The following is a 13,201-nucleotide window of genomic DNA, read 5'->3' as shown; positions in this document are numbered from 1 at the left end:
ACAGTAAGGGGACTATATTTTTCAAAATGGACACTGTGGGCTGACCTGAGGCCACCCCTCTAGTGTGTGGAGCCAGCCCAAGCCCCCCTACCAGCCACCCACCTGGGGTTGACCTAGGCTAAGCCAGCCCTCCCATGTAGACCTGGGGTTGTTGCTCCTCTCCCTGAATGTTCCTCCACACCCCACTAGTGGTTGCATCCCCCATTTTGCCAAAAAGTGACTGTCCCAGCTGAAACAGGATGTATAGTCACCCTACTGTGCAGGGATACTAAAAACACTTACTGGATGGCTTTAGAAAGTAGATACTATGCTCATGAAAATGTGAAGCAGTATGTCAGTTATGAGGGGCTAGACAGCAGGCAGGGTAAGCTAAGCCTGAGAGAGTTAAGGCATGTGGAAAGGATAAAGTGCAATCATCTCAAAAGATCTGTGCTCAGGATACAGGATTAAGACAAGACACTGCAAAGTTACAAATTTATTTGTTTTGAAATAAATACAAATAGTTCATTAAGAAAAACTTTTGATAGACTTTACACAATAGCTTTATTCTCTTTAATGTTTGTTCTTTCTACCAACCACCAAGGAAACTCTGCACAAGAGTGTAAGTTAAGTCAATGTGGAGTAACCTAAATTGTGTTCTTCTGAACAAGAACTACCCAAAATATTTAAGTATTACCACTTGCTATTTAACTACTCAGTATCTCACTTTTCATAGCTACATAAGAATTGTGATGTAGCAAATATGTATCAAAGCAAATGAAAGACTGTCCCAGTATGTATAGAAGAAAAACTGAACACTATGAAAACCTGTGGGTGGTAGAAAGGTGCCATACCCACTTACTTCCAAAAGAAGATAACCTGGAGATATCAGTAGGTTACACCAAGATGCAGAATCATGCATTGCTAAGTTTACAGTCACTAAATATTATGTTTATCAATTACAAAGTTGCCCCTCCCACTGCTGTGGAATACATTTCTCAGCACCAGCAAATTCAAAGTCAGAGGTTTTAGGAGCTAGTAATTAGTGACAGTTGAGTGCACAGTAATTACAAACCATTTCAGTTTTTCATCTTTCCTCAACAATTAACAGCTGTATCTGGCTTGGTTTACAGAATTCTGAGTTTTACAATTGTGCTGAATACACAAAAAACCTCAAACTCCAACAATTAAAAGCCATACAATGTGAAAGTAAAAACTGCTTCCACTGAGCAGTCATCATGGTCAAGTACAGCTGCTGTAAGTGTCAACTTTGCCACCAAGCTTTGCCACCAAGTTGTGAGCTCTTTGGTTCAAGGTCCCGCCAAAGAGAAAATATTAACCTGCTTTTAAAAGTTAAACTGGGTCTTGTTAAGCAGGTTTTTAGGATCCAGGAGGGTGGGGGCAATAGGAACTAAATCTCAAAAAACCCCAAATACAAAAAAACCTTGCCTATTTTAGTAGCATATTATTGTACTTAGGAAAAAACAGGTTCAAATACTAATTAGGAGGTCTATAAATGCACAAGTTTAATTTTTTCCTACTCTTTGAAATTAAACTATATACAATTTGAGTTTAACTCCAGCTTCAACATGAGGCTGTACCATTTTTAAGTCAACCATAAAGCACTGCTTCCCCTCCACCAACAAAGCCTTAGGTTTGTTTTTTGTTTTGTTTTTTTTTAAACATGCCAGAAACTGGGTCACTTTATTTAGCCAAAGAAAACGAGATAAGTGGGCATATCGTAGCTTCAAAACTTTGTTTTAACAGGATGTTGGGTAAGTCTGGTTTGATTTTGAAATTTTCACAACCATATAACTTTTGGCACGCAGCCCTTAAATTTTGGCATCAGTTGGAGGAGGGCACAATAGCAGCAACCATCTGTATTAAGTAATAAAAATAGAGCAATTGAGATGTTTGCTTTCTTTGGTCTCTTTCAAACTGGTAAACAGAGTTCATCTTACAGGAAAGCTTGATATTAATACCAGCTATGTGTTGCGATACACAGTGGGCAGTCATTAAAACTTTTACAGTTTCAAACTACATCCAGGTTTTTGTGTGTTTTATTTTCTTTTTTTAGGTATTTAACAAGAAACTTCCATGGATTTGGGACTAGGTTGTTCAGTATTGCCTGCAGAGTTAGGAGTGAGCTCAATGCGTGCGTCTGGGTGGGTGCGGTTTCTGGACCCATCACCAGTATGGGATCTGCTCCTGGTACCCTCACCGGTATGGGACCTGCTTCTTGTTCCTTCCCCAGTGTGGGATCTGCTCCTCTGTCCCTCCAAAGATGTGACGCTGGAACCAGATGCTGTACGGGACCTCATAAGCCTGGTCATACTAGCTGAAGGCACTGAAAGAAGAGTCTTGTATTAGTGGATTTGTTTAGAATAATTCAGTGTGTTTGAAAGCAAGCCCTTGTCTTGAATTCCCAAGCTGACAGACTAAGGCCCTGATCCCGAACACACTTGTGCACATGCTTAATTGAACACATTTAAGTAGTCCCGCTGTTCATAATGCATGAAGTTAAAGAGGGCTTCAGTAGAACAGTACATGTGGGAAATCAGGTACAAAACTGAACAAAAACAGGGACTAATTAACTTCTTAGATAGGCATTAAGAAAAAGACTGCCCTTCAATTCACGCACAAGTGTTTAAAGCAGACTAGTAATTTTATGCCAACAACGGACCTTTATTCTTCAATTCTAATATACACACTTCAAGTCACCTGTGTCTGATGGTTATTACAATGGAAGGAAATGTGTAATTTCTAAAGCAAAGTCATTTTAGACTCATAATACACGTATTATGCATGTCACAGCAGAGCTAATGTTGTATACAAAAGATGCTAACTCAAACATTCACAAGGAGGGGTTGAGTTTCCCCTCATTATTAAAATTCAGTTTAAATATCCATGCATTATGTGCACACAGGGGAGATGCACAGAAACCAAATACCAAATGTCTGCTTTGCAACCAAATTGTGCATGCATTTTTAAAATTCACACATTTCTAATTGGGCAGACTGACTGCCAGGGTCATATCTACCTGGTCTTTACACAGCCAGGTCAGATGTTTGCAAGTTTGTGCACTCCTGCTAAATGTGCAGCGATGACCCACAGTTGCATGTGGCGTTTGAATCAGGCTCTGAAATTATGGTTCAAATTATGCAAGAGATTCATTTCTCCAATACATGAAGCAAAAAATGGAGAAAGGGGAATAAAAGGCAGTAAAGAGATTCTCAATAGCTCATGCTGCAACTCTCCCAGGAATGCTATGCAACAGCTCACACAGTTCAGGAGTCAACTTAGTTCAATTCATCTCTGCAGATTTAATATAGTAGCATGAGAATATTTCATTCTCTGTCTTCTAGTTGGAATGGAGCACTTTATTTAAGGGCATCTTTACAAGCTATGCAGCCAAACCACCTCTCAGGTGGCACCATGGCAAGTTATTACCAGTGAAGTACATACAATGGTCACAGTCAAGTCACACTGAGATAGCAGGGACAAGATAGGAGAACTACGGTATCTCAGGTATCACTGCATATATCACCTGTGGGCACCAATATTACTGATTGGACTAAGTCCTCATGCTACTCTGCTGTGGTCCACATGCCCTGTCCCTCAGACAGCAGATATTTTGTGGTGTAATCTAGGTTTTCACAAACAGGTTACTCTATTACCCCACTGTAGAACTTAATTATAGCTAGGCATTCTTTTAATAAATACATACTTACTGTATCCCATTCCCTGAACAAAATATTTGAAAGCTTCTGCAAGCTTTGCAGGCTGTAAAAGGAAATGGAAACACATTGAGTACAGTAATTGTCAAATGAGAAACACTAGTATAAGTAGTCTTATTCTCCCCCTGGGCTCTACTCAATAGTGTTACACATATAAAGAATGAGTACACAACTGAGAAAATTCCCTAGGTCAGATTTTGTTCTCTCCTCCTCTGCCCTGCCACCCCTGTTATATACCTATGTACATGAACATTACTGTACAGCATGTTAGTTCAGTCAATTCTCCAACTGACCTCCAACAGGCCCAAGTTTTGCTGATTCAGTTACCGAAACAGAAGATTCAAAGGAACAGTTTGTCTCAAAGCACATAGAACAATTTATTTATAGCAGTTTCTAGACCAATTCCAACTAGCTGAAGTTTTAAGTGTGTTCTGCATTGGCAAGTTTTTCCTCAATAAAATGAGTGAGACTGCAAGCATAGTTTAATAGACTGCTACTACTCTTGAACTGCTGTGTGTATACACACAAATGTTTTCCTCTGCTACTGGGCAAAGCAGTGACTCAAACTGGGGTGACAATATTTTTAATTGAACTTATGCAACATTTTCTTTTGCACCCCAAATCTAGAGAATAATGGCTCTTCGGTTTAACTTTACATAAAATCAACAGGAGGAGCAGAATAAGCTCTACATTGGTATTCAAGCTTCTTACTTAAGGTTTTGCCATTCTAAACAACTTTTAAAAAAAACAAAACAAGGATGGAGTGTCTTTCTTGCACCCCTCCCTGTCACTAATCACATTATACACCACTAGCGCAATCTTGATCTCTTTTCAATTGTAGCTGTTTACAAATTCCAGTTTCTTCAGAGTAATTTCATACCTACATTTCAGAATGCCTCCATTTGGCTCAAACTAGAACAAAACGTATACCCTGCAAGTTAGTGTATAGGGTCAGCTTCTTTAGTGAATCGCCCTAAACAATAGTTAAAATAGTAGTGTACAAAGTCTGTTGTATTAGGAGCCTTGGAATTTATGTCTAAACAGGTTTCAAAAACACTTGTGCATTCTACTAGACCAGATTAGTGCACGTAAGAACAGACTAGTTATTTCCTGCCTCCCACCCTGAACCAAACTATAAATAGCACAAATAACTAAATGTTTGACTTAATGATCGTCCGGAAGCAGTAATCCATGTTAGTTTAGTCAGTAAGCAAAAGGTAATGTCTATATTCCAAATACAAACCCTTACACAGTTAAGGCTTAATTAATTAGTGGAAATATCCCATCCTAACCTTAATTTTGTGCTTGGTTGATCTTTAAAGAAGAGATCAGGTGACAATGACATTACTACTCATGAATGATAGTCACTTAACACTTGGAACAATGAATACACTTCAGAATGGGGCCCCATTGTCACATTCTGCAAAACAGACTAGTGTAATAAGTTTCAGAGTAGCAGCCATGTTAGTCTGTATCCGTAAAAAGAAAAGGAGTACTTGTGACATCTTAGAGGCTAACAAATTTATTAGAGCATAAGCTTTCGTGAGCTACAGCTCACTTCATTGGATGCATCAGATGAAGTGAGCTGTAGCTCACGAAAGCTTAGAGACTAACAAATTTATTAGAGCATAAGGTGCCACAAGTACTCCTTTTCTTTTTACTGTAAGAAGCATTAGCAAGTTCAGTCAGTCAAATCATACCTGGGAAACTTGAGGGAGACCACCACAGTCTGCCATCTATAAGAAAGTAAAAAGGTAGGTCAGCACAGTGCCAGAACAGGAGTTCCTTTGAGTTCAGAGATTGTACCAAAGAAATATATTCAAGGTTTGTGTATCTGGCACTTTGGAGACAGACATTTATTCTCATCACACAGATAGGAAAGCTTGAGTAGAAGGCAACAGGTAAGGTTTTTTAAGGTGAACACCAGTTTCTTAATGCATTAGAAATCCAGATGGCCAACGCTTACTGGATTTCAATGGTATGCCTTGGCTCTGAACAGGAAGATGGCACACAGGTGAAGGAGGAAATACCCTTACAGGTGAGGGTATTAAAAGCAGCAATGGCTGAGATGGTGGAGGACTCCAACAGGAGGTAGATTTGTTAAGGGAAGCAAGATCTGTGAAAGCAGTCAGACTGTCTACACATTTTTTGTAGCACTTAAGTTTTCTTGCTTGTCCACCCCTTAAAAAAAAAAAAACACCAAAAAACACAGGAACAGGAACATTTCAGTGAATGCTATGAACAGAAAGTCAAATTGTGAATTACAGGAAGCCTGCAGTCCTATCGGGGATTAGCTAGCAGTAAAACAAATCTTGCTAATGGTCTAGTTATAGGAACATAACAATTCATAACCTCAATCTCAGAAAGAGTGGTCATGTACAGAGGTCTCCAGCTGAACAATGACAGAGATGAGAATTTATGATTGCAGGGTGAGGGGGGCAGGAGAGGATTTAGATGGCTAAAATTCTCTATTAATGTTAGACCAATGCAACAAAACATTGAGAATCTATTGCTTTGACAATAGTACTGACTGCCTTCTTAATTATATCCTAGTATGGAATATGGCACGAACGCCAAATCTTGACCAGACACTTTCTATAAGAGATTAAATAAAAAAGTTCAGTACTGCAAACTACAGATGCACCCACTCCACGACTGAAGAGCAAATACTAGAAACAAGCTCTCTTCTCCCAAAACTCTTGATTTGGAAATCCACTGTGTCAAATAAAGGGAAACATTAAAAGCCACTTCTGATTCTGAGCTATGCTGGAAAGTAGCCCAGAGTAACAGAAAAGGCAGCCAGGTAGGACAGTGAATGAAAATCAGAACATTACATATTTATTCTACAGAGTGATTACAGCTTGTTTTGTTGTTGCAGGAAGAGAAGAATCTAAATAAAAATGAGTTTACTTTTGAAATCTTTATTGAAGTTTTTTTTGCAAAGATGGATTCAACACACACTATGTCAGTTGCAAAAGGTTTCAGACAAGGTCCAGGGGTATTTGGGCCTGCATATTCATCTTTTAGAAGGAGCCTTCAGCTCTAATCAACTTCTACAGGAGCAGAGAATGCGCTGCACTTTGCAGGAGTCAGAACCCTGAGGTTAACTGAACTATTTGAAATCTCCCAAATAAGTTTTGCTGAATTAAAGGGTCACTCCAGATGAACAGGTGCACTGTTTAATTATTTAGACCAATTCCTTTAGGATAAGGACATTCTATCAAATCAGAGTTGAATGGGAAAGTTGAATGTTTTCTAGAGAGAGGGGCACTATCTAGCTAACAAGTCTGTCCATCTGCTAGTCAGAAAAAGCAATTAGAAAGTCTTAAAGGAGATAACTGAATTGGAGACAATGTCTATACTGCATGTTAGGGGAGGGCTTCCTCAGCTCGGTTACACATACTTCTGCTAGCTACCTCTCTTCAAGCTAGTAGAAGTATAAATAGCAGCATAATCATGGCAGCTCTGGAAATGGCAGTGGAGGCATTACTGAGCTATACCAAGTACAAACTCTGCTGCAACCAGCATTTATACTTGTGCTAGCTTGATGAGAGGTAGAGAGAGTACTTGTACACAAACAGGGGAATCCCAACCCTAACTCCCAGTGTTAACAGTCTAGGACGACTGAGGGCTTGTCTATGCTAATCTGCAGTTTGGACTTTAGGGGGAAGAGTTACAGCATGCACAAGATTGCTGTGCTGTAATGTTAATGCAAACTAGGTACCTTCCAGTTTGCATGTGCAGCGTCCACATAGAGCAATTACAATGCAGCACTTTGAGTGCAGTAATTCACAACCATGTAATGCAAATGTGGGGCAGGGCAGACAGTCTGAAACTTGTGCAGGAAACAAAGCAGAAAACAACTCTTTAGGTGGGGCAACCCAGCCACCCTGGACAACGGCCTGTGATATGATCATGATGAACATATTATGCAGTCAGTCACTATGCTACTTGCAGTATTCTTGAGCCCAGAATGTTTGTGGATGAGTCTGCTCACAGAAAGCGTGCAGACAAGAGAACAGAGCAACTGCACAATGTACATAGGTGCAACTATGGACCAGAACAAAACTAAATCCAATTTTAGGTTTATGAGCATCAAATACATTTAATCAGGCATGTCATTCCCTCAGTCAAAGTTAATATTATTTAACTAAGGTTTAGCTCATCTGTCCCCATTCTCTTCCCTCAAACCCTCTTTTGAGGTTTCAGGAGGTTTGTATGAACCAGAAGTCTTTAAACCACAATTTGAGGCCTTCAATAGCTCAGACATGGGTTAGGGGTTTGTTACAGGAGTGGGTGGGTGAGATTCTGTGGCATGCGTTGTGCAGGAGGTCAGACTAGATGATCATAATGGTCCCTTCTGACCTTAAAAAGGGTATGATTATGCCACTCCAAAATGACCATTCAACAGGTCAAAGTCAGGGTCTCAAACTTAGTAAAATTGATTTAAGTCTGTTTCTTTACATATGTAAAAGATTTAAATGGTTTTCATTCTACTTCTGATCTAGCCTGGGTCTGACATAAGGCAATTAAGAGAAAGTTGTTGATCACTTGTGATCAAATAAATTCTACAAAGTGTCTGGCTACTGAAATCCAGAACGTTATTTGTGACTACTCCTTTGAGGCAAAAATATCCTATTAGCAGAAGCCTGACTAGTTCACTCTGCAGCAGCATTTTGCACTGACAATACAGTTTTACTTCATTAAATAACCCCCTCCTAATCCTGTCAAGTACCAGTTTTTAAAATCTATTATAGGATAAGTTTCTAACTATACAGCCAGTATCATCCTCTTCTTAATGGTTAGCTCAGGGTTTCAACCCCGAGGTTCTGTATATTGTCTGTGAGTCCACAGGTTAAAGACACTTTTGTCCACAAGTTTAAATTACTGTATACATATGTTGTATAACTAAAATGGTCTTTAAATTTAAAACAAAAAAAGACCAACCCCTCCCCCCCGCAAGGTGAAAAAGTGTGAGAGCCCACAGCTATTTCCCCTCCCTCCTAAGTCTGAAGCATGCAAACAAATTCTCTCCAAATATTGTTTCTGCAACTGATCTGTTTTCTATCCTCCACTCCAGTAATGATTTCATTCACTAGTGCTGACTGCTCTGTGCTCAAGAACAAAAACAAACACTTTCCCCAGTTAACTTAAAACTAATCTTACACAAATTTAGTATGTACTGGCATGTACCACACTGAGCTCATTTGTGCTCTCTAACTTGTGGTCTCACTTAAGACCAATGTGGTTGCATCATCGTAAAGCAAATATGTAATTTACGGTTCTTATTCCTATTACCTTTAGGAGTGTGGTCTTTGTTGGGTCCAGCTTAGAGTTGCACTCTACCTATATGGAAAAATAGCCGTGTTAGCATCTTATTTATTCTCATCTTCACGACCATTAGTCTGAACTTATTAGTTCTTTGTGGTTCTCTCATCCAACTACTTTTTCCTTAAGTTAATTGCATTAATACCTTGTTCTCCAAAAGGGTTTGGCATACCCTAAATATTACACATCTTAGATTTTACCCCCTGTAGCTTTTCTAAAATATTATTCAAATTTTGTTCTAATAGTCTATTATTCCCACAGGTACAAGCAAGTCCATTAGCAAGGAATTAGGAGAGTTTTGTGCTTCAAACACTGTAGTGGCAACAAACTGGGTCATGTGACTGGGGATCATGTGGTAGAATCCCAGATGGTAAGCAGCCATATGGCCAAAGAACAGACATACCCATTAAGGCACAATATTTTAAGTCAAGCAGCCATCTGAGGCTAGCTATATTGGCCAAAGCAACACACTGCTTCCAGAGTCACCAACTGCAAGACTCCATTTAACAGCAGAGAACATGCTACAATACTGGATTCAGATTCTCCTCTAAAGGAAACACATTTTTAGACCATTTTTCTCAACCAGCTCCTTCTATGCCTAAAGTACTGCTATGGCAACTGTCCCTAGAACAGTAGCCATTACATAATGGTATCCAGACAGAGGCTTAGACATCTAAGAACAGTGACTGCTCTGTCTTGAAAGGTCTGACAGGGAAGAGCTAACTGTGCTGGGTCAATAGCAGGAGACTTTCCTATATGGGTGTGATTTCTGCAATGTTGCTATAACTTCCCAGTTTGCATACTGATTAATACAAAGGAAAAGAAGTCTCTTTATTATGAAAGTCTGACTATACATACCACAGCATCAACAGCAGGAGAACTGTCACCAACCACCAACAGTGAAGGGCATCTGGTGGGGGCGAGGGGGGGGCGGAGGGAAGAGATACAAGGCCATGGTTATTTCTATGCTCATTTCAACTTTCTCTGCCTCCACCCTGCTTTTCCCAAAATTCTCCTTTAGTATGATTGGAAGGATCCTGACCTGGTTAAGTGAGTAGAAGCAAGTTCTTGCATCTGATGTCCTAAAGATGTACCTGACTAGTTTTATTACTATTCCTGGAATCCTCTATATTAGTGAACAGCCATGTATTTTCTTCTACTTTTCTCCTGAATTCTTGTACATCTTCCCCTTTTTCCTACCACTTTTTTCTTAAGCATTTATCAGGGAAATGGTTATATTTTTTAAAAAGAGTGGAATGAGTTTGATTACAGAAGTTTAATGTTAAATTTAAAGTTTAAGTGTTATCTTTCATTAACCTTATTTTTTCTACTAGCTAATGAGCAAGTTTGTCTTTTTATTCCCTCCCCGCCCCAGTAAACAAAAGCTTTGTAAAAGCACTCATGCTTCTAGTGGTTATATATTATACATACTTATGTTCAAATTGCAAGGTGATTGTTTTCCTAAGTGGGGTAAGGCTTCAAATTAAGCCAATTACATCCACTTTCTAAGCAAAGCAGTTTAAACCCCTTAAACTCAGGTTTGCAAATCCATCATAGTTAAGAGTAAAAGCACCACCAGGCATCACCACCATCTTCTCCACTATTTAATCCCCACTTGAAGTACTACCCATCATGGACATGCTTCCCCTGTGACAAATTAACTAAACACGCTGGGGGGGGGGGGGGGGGGGGGAAAGAGATGAGTGACAACACATGCAAAGATTTAAATGCTTGCAATTGCTCCTCCCTTACGGCTAATTAAAGTTTTTAAACAGAATGCTATAGTCTGACCTCTTCACTGATTCAAGTTTGAGGATCACTTTACAGCCAACTTGCTGAGACTGCAACTTTAGGAGGCACAACAAACTCTTCATAAAGGCAGTCATGATGTGCAGCAAGTTTTTAAACCCGAAATCCAAATTTTGAGACCCCTTTGTACCCATAAGCAGCAGCATGCATCTGCAATACTGAGCTGCCTTTTCATTATTAATTACTGAAGTGTACTGAAGCTTATTTCAATTAAAAACCTGGAATGTATATGCAAAAACACCCACCAATTATACCATTGCTTTAAGGCCTTTAACACACTGATATATTAAAGAGCAACTTGAGAGCGTCTCCTTGTGGCACACGATATTAAAACACTTATTAACCAATCAGGATGCTTTTATTATGTTCTTCACCAATTGTAACTGGTAAAATATTTGGTCAGCCATTTTTATTTAAATATACTGTTTAAATATGAATATATTGTAAATAAAACAAGGAGTTCACATTCCTGTGGTTCTTTTGGGTAATGCTGATTGCTAATTTGGCTCCTGAACTGAGATTGAGTATCACTGCTCTAATGACTGTCCCTGTGACAGTATCCATGCCACCGATAGTTACTCAAATCTAGCACAGATTTAACGTTTTTCCAATTCATACAAACCAGTAATACTTACTGTAGAGTAACAACATTTGTTCCAGGAATAGGACGCTCAATCTCAAGATCTCTTCGACTGAAGATTGAGAGAGAAAAAGCTTATTGATACATTGGGATTCAGGTATTCACGTGAATCTCTACACTTTTCCAAACACGAAAACATATAAGTTACTTAAAGAAAAGTATATATCAACTGAGAGATACAGCTGAGATTTCTTTAGATTTGTAGTTTTAGTTTAGTCAGCCCCTGAAGTTTAAAAAACAAAAACAATACACGCGGTAGTGTAAAGATGACCCTTTGATAGAGTTATGGTTTCCAATACACTCTAACAAAAGATCAAGCAGAATTGTATCTGCTGCATAAATTATATTTGCTTGTCCCTTGACTAATTGCTTAACAGATTTCACTGTAAAGACTAATTGGAGAACAAAGTATATTACCTGTTGTATGAGTTGACAAAGAGATGAAGATTAGTTTGATTCATATCATGGACAATATGTTGGCGATAAGTCTGGATCAGATCATGGCTGTTATGAATCTCTTCCTAGATTAAAAAATAGGATAATTTAATATTAAAATACTACTATGATAAGTGGCATTGTAGCATTGCTTAATTACAATTAAGACTTAATAAAACAAGCAAGACCCTTTAAGAAGCTTGTTACTTATTGGTGTTCTCAAACCATTGGTACCAGTATTTTTTTTTTTAGGGTTGAAGTACTGCGAATTGTCTGAAAGTCAGTTCCAGACTTAAATATGTTAATGTATAGTTTTATTAATTCAAGGCACTTAATCTCATAACAGTGCATGGTTTGCAGTTTGCTTGTGCAATGTTGATGATCAACCTGAAATACACATCCTTTCTAACAAACCAAAAGGATGCAAAGAAAAGTCACTGGAGAGATATATAGTATCAAGGAAATACAGTTAAAACTGCTAACACACTTCAGGATTAAGAGCCAGACTTTTAAAAACATTTAGTAATTATGTTCAGACCAAAACAGACGTTCACTAATTTGTCAGCTTTGAACATCTACAAAACTGAGCTCAATTCTGCAAGACAAGAGCAAGCAGCAAAGCTTCAAGGTTTTTAAAAACTGCAGTCTTTGAAAGTTAGTACTTTAAGAGTCTCACTCTACACAAGCCTTAGAAAATAGAGCATCTGACATTAAGGTAGGCACAAAAAAAAGCTTAGTTTATACCAGTAACTTGTTTTCTGGATTTAGGAATTGTGGTGCCAAAATACAGCAGGAGCGCTCTTATCAGGAGCCAAAACAATAAGCTGTATTGTACTATCAATGTTTAGAGTAGAAATTGCCACTGAAATCAGTGAGTTCTGCTTAAAACTTGACAATGATATTTAGTTCACCAATTTAACAAGCAATTAAATCTCTCCACTATGGCTATATGCAGCCTTTCATACACTACATATCAAACTTCAGTGATAGGGGAAGTTGCACCTGGAAACATTTGAATTTAAAATGTTGCGTTTCAACCACAAACTATTCACAAGTTATAGCTTGTGTTTCAGTTTGGGGTATTTTAAAATTGTACGAAAAGTACAAGTTTTCAAATGTTTGAAGGATGACACATTAGCATCACTGGGCGCACTGGCGCGCACCTGTATTCCCAGCTACCTGGGAGGCTGAGGTTGGCAGATTGCTTGAGCTCAGCAGTTCTGGGCTGCAGTGTGCTATGCCAATCAGGTGTCCGTTGCCACTGACAGCCTGG

General features: G+C 38.8%; 1 protein-coding gene across 1 annotated transcript in view; it reads right to left on the bottom strand.

The window, feature by feature from the left end:
- Positions 1-460: 460 nt before the first annotated feature.
- Positions 461-13,201, bottom strand: part of NDRG1 (N-myc downstream regulated 1) — a 65,390-nt gene continuing 52,649 nt past the window's right edge. Inside the window, exons 10-16 of the mRNA XM_077809764.1 lie at positions 11,911-12,014; positions 11,489-11,545; positions 9,903-9,954; positions 9,015-9,062; positions 5,417-5,452; positions 3,711-3,762; positions 461-2,326 (exon numbers count right to left, since the gene is read on the bottom strand). Of these exons, the coding sequence (XP_077665890.1) occupies positions 2,061-2,326; positions 3,711-3,762; positions 5,417-5,452; positions 9,015-9,062; positions 9,903-9,954; positions 11,489-11,545; positions 11,911-12,014 (615 nt within the window). The 3' untranslated portion in view covers positions 461-2,060. The remainder of the gene's footprint in view (positions 2,327-3,710; positions 3,763-5,416; positions 5,453-9,014; positions 9,063-9,902; positions 9,955-11,488; positions 11,546-11,910; positions 12,015-13,201) is intronic.

The sequence above is a fragment of the Eretmochelys imbricata genome, chromosome 2 (assembly GCF_965152235.1).
Source record: "Eretmochelys imbricata isolate rEreImb1 chromosome 2, rEreImb1.hap1, whole genome shotgun sequence".
In the NCBI taxonomy this organism is placed as follows: Eukaryota; Metazoa; Chordata; order Testudines; family Cheloniidae; genus Eretmochelys; species Eretmochelys imbricata.
The sequence above is the reverse complement of the archived record's forward strand: the minus strand, read 5'-3'. Positions and strand labels throughout refer to the sequence as shown.